The following is a 6,000-nucleotide window of genomic DNA, read 5'->3' as shown; positions in this document are numbered from 1 at the left end:
CTACTTAATACTTAAAATAAATATTTTAATTAGAAAAGATTACTCTAGTAAATTAAGTAGTAAAATTATAAGTAAATAAGAAAAGCTTTATAGCTACCTAGAAAGAAATCTTAAGAATTAAGATTATAAAATATAAGAAATTAACTTTTATAGGTTCTTAATATATTTCTATAAGATATTATACTTATTATACTTTTTTATAGGTTCTTAATATCTTTCTATAAGATATTATACTTATTATACTTTTTAATCTTTTTAATTATAATTTTAAATAATTACCTTTTAGTATTTATAAATTAAAATAATCTAATATAATTATATTAAATTATAATATATAAAAAATTAAGAGAGACTTTATTTAATATTTCGCTTTTTACTAATAAGATTAGTAGATTTAGATATTTAATAGATCTTTATAATTATTATATTAGTAATAAGTAAATAGAATTTATAAAATTTATAATAAAAAAATTAATTATTAGATTTAGATTTCATATATTAAGTAGTATAATATTTAGAAATTTTATTAGTAATTAGTGAAACTTCTTAAATTTTCTATAAAATACCTTATAGAAATATTTCTAACTATATGTCTATTACTGCTTCGGTCTATAAGCCTTAATATATTACCTTTCTCGGAACTTATTAAGGACGAAATTTACTCAATGGCCCTATACATCATCAGAATCAGTAAATCGTGTCGTACGACGCTGAACAGTTGTGTTAACAGCAGAGAGCTATAAACAATCTATGCCTTCAGTATCGCGAGCAGCACGAACCGAGGGATCGACGACGTTCGTACCCGATCGATATTTCGAGGCATGGAGGGCAGGAACTATATCTGCGCCCGATGGTAACCACTTCCAAGCGTGTATTGCCTACACCTTCGGTCTTGCGCCTCAAGATGGTTACATCTACCGAGCTGCTGCTGAAGTGACTCTGTCGCAAGCACAAAGCTACCTGGAAGTAGGCGCGCAGAAGGGCTTTCACGCCTGGTATCGAGATGCTGAGCTTGAAAAGGTCTGCCGACTGCCCCGAGTGCTTCGGCCGTGTACGGAACTTGTACTAAGACCAGTGCTATAGAAATCACTGCCAACCGCGGCGGACATCGAAGCATACACGGCAATTTTCCGTCCCTCCACAAGTACGAGCCGTCTGCTTATGGGCTTCGCTTCCAACGCGAAGAAGGGCTCCGTGAGGGCGGCCGTTGCACAGCATCTCGGCGCTCTCTTCCATCCCTTTGGCCAGACCCCAGGACGATATGCCGATCTCACAATCGCAAGGAACAAAGCTCACGTGAATCCATATTTTGACTTCTGGGCCTGGTCGAATCAGGTGCTCGGGTGGTCAGGCCCCGAGCCACACACGGCGAACGTGAAGTTCAGCCATGCGATTCTCCCCGTCTTGTATCACCATTTCGGATGCGCAGTTCCGTCGTATGAGGCTTTGTCTACCATTGACCAGATCGCCTCCGACCGGAGGATCCTAGATATAGGAAGCGGCAACGGGTACTGGACTTACATGCTACGCCATATCAGACCCACAACCGCCAAGCAACAGCTGGAGGTGGTCGCCATCGACAACGGAGTCAGCGAATGGAGGACGATGTGGATCGACGACACTGTCGAGGCTGACGGTCCGCAGTGGTTGGCGACGAATGATGGCGGGAAGAATGCTGTCATGCTCTTGATATATCCTTCTGTCGGGCATGACTTCACGGCGAAAACCATCCTCGCATATAGTGAGTAGCTGTGGTTGTCGGCAGCACCTTCATTTGTGCCGTGACTGACACGTATTCAGAGGGCAGGACCGTTATTTGTGCTGGCTCACAGAACTCAAATGGCTTCACGGCGTTCGCCTCGGTGACCATTGCGGAATGGTTCGAGCAAGAGATGCCCGGCTGGGAGAAAGTGGCTCAAGTTCCATTGCCAAGGTAATCTCTACACACCCATCTACCGAGGATCAACAGATCACCGCTGACAAGCTATACAGTTTCGCTGGTAAAGACGAAGCGCTCTTCGTTTTCGAAAAAGTGGAATAGGGCATCATGGCTTGGGTCCGGGCCCCTTTTCAAGCTCCGGGGCGGTGATGGTCAGAGCTCACGATTTTCAATACGCGGCGTGTCGGCCAAGGATACAATGTGGCTGTCGCAATTCGGATGGCCCAACGAACCAAGCACTTCGGTAGCATTGATTCTGAACAAAAATTATAGAGGATAGTGGAAAGAAATGACAGCATCTAAATCTGAAAGTTTATACATCGCATTGCTATGCCTTGGGCCCAGTCTAGCCCGACAGGTGGTCTACAGCCTGTGATCTTGTCAGCATCTCTGTCCGTGACACATGAAATCAAGTTGTGCATACCTTGTTGATGTCATAATCATACTGTTCGAGTGCATCCAACGCTGCTTTCCTCGGGTAGCCCATCCCGGTCAATCTCTTCAAAATGGGATCGTCATGCTCGGTGCCAGGAGTGATGGCGGTCCCGTATTGAGGTTTTGTCTGGGACACGCCGGGCGCGGGTTTGCCTGCTGACGATCCCCCAGATGACCAGGGATCGCTTGAGAGGTCGATTGATTTGGTGTTGTCCAGCCCTGCAAAAATCGAGTCCCAGTCATGCTGCGATGCTTTCGAGCTCTGCTCATCACTGCCACCATTGCTTGCGTAGTCCAATGCACGCACCGCCGGCTTGGATGGGAGGAGCCCGCCTGTAGAGTTTTCCTGTGCTCCAGTCGATCGGGAAGAGGCGACAGGCGTAGGATACGAAGAGACGACCGTGTTCGTCGTGCTAGCGGCAGGCGAATCGAAGACTGGATTGAACTCTGCTGTCTCAGCTCTGTCAAAACCGAAGTCGATGTCGTTGCTGGCGCTCTTGTCGACCTCCTTCGCTTCTGCCAGATCTGCGAAGTCGTCGAATTCATCCAGAATGTCTGTGTTTGTGCTGGCCTGGTCCCCGTCGGTGACTGCTCTGGTCTCCGTTGCGCCACTTATGGGCCGGCTAGATGCGTCATGGAAGACATCGACAGTGTTCGTCCGCGAAGGAGCAACCAGAGAGCGTTCGACATCAGAAGCGGAAGGACCAGCATTGCTGAATTCAACGGCATCTCGGGTGGCTGAGACGGCACTCCCTGGAGGCATCTGCGTCGCGGGCGAGTCTCCCGAGGTTGGATCTTCCCTCGATGGTAGCAGACCGTCAAATTCGGGCGGAACCTGGTTCGAGTGCGCGGCGTTGCCTTTGCCGCCGTGACTGGGTTGATGGCTCTCCTCATAGGTCGGCGGTGAACGCTGCGCATCGACTGCTGGTAGCGGTGTCGCCGGTGCTTCTGGGACAGGAGCGGCGATAGTGTTCGACGTGGCCGGGGCTGTACCTGATCCAGCAACAGCGCCCTTGGCAGCAGAGGCTGAGGAGAAATCATCTTCGAAGCCCGTGTGTACCTTGTTTTCGGCGTCGTCGTCGTCATCGTCCTCATCATCGCTGCTATCGTCGTCCTCGTCGTCGTGCTCCAAAGTTTGAATAGGAGGGAACTCGGGGGCGGATCTACTGGAGCCAGACGCATTATGATTTGGGCCCAGATTCGAGCTAGAAGCCAACGCACGTGATTGCTGGTCCTCTTCAAAATCCGCAAAGGCAGCATCGAAGTCATCCTTGGCGGACTGAGGGCGACCCACAGAAGTAGGAGGTCCCGAGGCTGGGGCGGCGGGAAAGGCGCCCGGCATGACTTCGGCGCCGTTTCCGGATCCGAAAATGGTACCCGGTGTGGGGGTGAATTCGGAGGAGTTGTCTGGCTCGCCTGCCCGGCTGGCTGGAGGCATCACGTGTGTTGAACGAGTCTCACTGTCATGAGCTTTGTGCTCGAGATTGATGATGGGAAGTTGGGACGCCGTGAATTGTCTACCCTCCGGCGGAGGTGGGGGCGACGATGCGTCAATCGGATACTGTCCGTCCTTCACCCGGTCAGCCGATGGCGGTGTCGCGGGGAGGGTCGGCTCACCAGCATTCGGGTCATTCCGCTTCGAGTCCGGAAGAGTGAAATCATCGGCCGTCGATGTGGATGCGCGGCCAAAGGTCGTCACTGGGGGTGAACCGTTGCTCAGCTTCGTCCGGTCCGACTCCGCGTTCGCGGTCGATGCCGGGCCGAACAATGCATCGAAGGCGCTCGCCGCCGATGCGGAACCAGTTGACAAGGGCGTGAATGGGCTTGATGCACGCTCATTGCCGGCCTCGAGTCCGGCCTTGCGGGCGAACGGGTTGGTGGTGCTGAGCGATTCTGCGGGGCTTGCCAGCGGCACTGCTGTGGTGGCGGGAGCGCTGATATCGGGCGAGGTCACGGCGCGAGATTGTTCGGCAGCGGCTTGCGCTTGCTTCTCAAGATCCTCCCGTTCCTTCTGGAGACGATCTCGCTCGTTCTCGTTGGTGGCGATTTGCTTCTTGTTTATGCTCACGAGACCCTTCTGCTGCCTCGCATCGAGTTTCATCTTCTCGACCTCGGTCTTCAATCTGGCGACCTCGGCGTTGAGGTGCGAGATGCGTGCTTTGAGATCGGTGTTCTCGCGTTGGTCTGCCTGCAATGCCTGAGAGGTTGATTCGCGGCGGGTCTGCAGATCTTGGTAGGAACCCTCCAGCATCGCAAGCTCTTGACCTAATTGCTTTGAACTCTCGCGCGAAGCCGTCAGCTGGGTTTCCATATCCTTGACCAGGCGGACCTCATGTTCGTACTGCTGACGGAATTGCTTCAAGCGGATCTCCAGGTCACTCTTCTGCGCGTTCGCAGCTGCGAGTTCTGCTTGCGTGGTCGACTTTTTGGTCTGAGTCTGTTCCATTTGCCCGCGGAGATTGCCGATCTGATTACTCATGTTCGCCAGCTCGGTCGTGTCATTGGTGAAACTGCTACTCTCCTGGTTTTGAACGTCGCTGTCGCCCAGGAGGTCGTCTGTGGCACGGGCGACCGGCGGAGCCGCGGACCGTTGTTGCCCCCGAGGCGTACCCGTAGCCTGGCTGGACATCGCAGAGCCGCCTGTGGTCTGCTGAGCAAGGCTGGCTCCGAACGCAGAGGTGGGCGTGAAAGGTTTGAAAGCGCTAGTCGCCGACGGGCCTGTATTTTGCGATCGCTGAGGACTGCCCGGGCTTGTCAGCTGATTAGTCCTGAAAGGATCATTTGATGTCGACGTTCCCGTGTGATTGGTGGGCAACAGAGCGGGCTGCACGTCTGATCTCTCCACGGCGGGTTCGTCCAGCCCGAACAAGTCATCGGCGGCCGACTTGGGCAAGTTCGACGGCGCCGAGTCGAAGACCGGCGGAGCAGCAGGCGGCAGCTGCGTTTGTGGCAGGGTTGGCTGCTGCGACTTTCGCATACTCGGCGGCGTCAGGGCTGGCGGTAGGAATGCCGGCAGAGGGCCAGCATTGGGCGCTCTTTGTTGACGGATCAGATACATGGCTACGGCAAACTCTTCGCGGTTGAGATGACCTTCGCTGTTGATGTCGGCCAGATCCCAGATCTGGGCCAGAGTGTCCTCGGGCAGTCGAGAGTCGGAGAAGAAGGAGACCGCCTGCTCGCCCGAGATGGTACCTTGACCTGTGACGTCGATGGAAGTGAAGAATTGGTCGTATTTGGCCTTTTCTGCTGGCGTAACCAGCCATGCCGCAGCAGACGCCTGCGCGATTGGGACCGCCGCAGGGCCAGGGGAGCGGACCAGCGGGCTCTGGGTGCGAGGCAGTGTTCCCGTCGAATTCCCAGTCAATTGCCGTGGGATGGCACCCGGTGCCGCGATCGGTCGGCCTGGGGGCGGTAGGCCTCGCCGCGCAGCGGCCTCGTAGAGCCCTTGCGGCAGTGTCGCAGGCAGGGCCGGCATGGCGCGAGATTTGATGCTCGTCAGAAGGTGCATGGCTACGATGAACTCGGTGGCGTCCAGCGCGCCCTTTTGTTCGCGGTCCGATAGGTTCCATATCCGGCCCAGCACTTCGTTGGGTAACCCTGCTCTTTCGAATATGGCCTTGGCCGTG

The 6,000-nt window shown here is 53.1% G+C and overlaps 2 protein-coding genes across 2 annotated transcripts; one reads left to right on the top strand and one right to left on the bottom strand.

The window, feature by feature from the left end:
* Window positions 1–750: 750 nt before the first annotated feature.
* K489DRAFT_427556 (uncharacterized protein) lies at window positions 751–2,080 on the top strand (the record flags this gene model as incomplete). The annotated part of the gene is made up of 4 exons (XM_033608303.1): window positions 751–1,020; window positions 1,084–1,741; window positions 1,801–1,933; window positions 1,993–2,080. The coding sequence occupies 4 exons, from the start codon at window positions 751–753 to the stop codon at window positions 2,039–2,041; spliced, it is 1,110 nt and encodes a 369-aa protein (XP_033464183.1). The 3' UTR covers window positions 2,042–2,080.
* K489DRAFT_7969 (uncharacterized protein) lies at window positions 1,954–5,032 on the bottom strand. The gene is made up of 4 exons (XM_033608930.1): window positions 4,717–5,032; window positions 3,239–4,639; window positions 2,364–3,127; window positions 1,954–2,309 (listed from the first exon to the last, which is right to left on the bottom strand). Exons 2-4 carry the CDS (start codon window positions 4,623–4,625, stop codon window positions 2,286–2,288), a joined length of 2,175 nt encoding a protein of 724 aa, XP_033464182.1. The 5' UTR covers window positions 4,626–4,639; window positions 4,717–5,032; the 3' UTR covers window positions 1,954–2,285.
* Window positions 5,033–6,000: the final 968 nt, after the last annotated feature.

The sequence above is a fragment of the Dissoconium aciculare genome, assembly GCF_010015565.1.
Source record: "Dissoconium aciculare CBS 342.82 unplaced genomic scaffold K489scaffold_1, whole genome shotgun sequence".
NCBI classification, from domain to species: Eukaryota; Fungi; Ascomycota; class Dothideomycetes; order Mycosphaerellales; family Dissoconiaceae; genus Dissoconium; species Dissoconium aciculare.
Note: the sequence above shows the minus strand (reverse complement) of the source record. Positions and strands in the feature narration are given on the sequence as shown.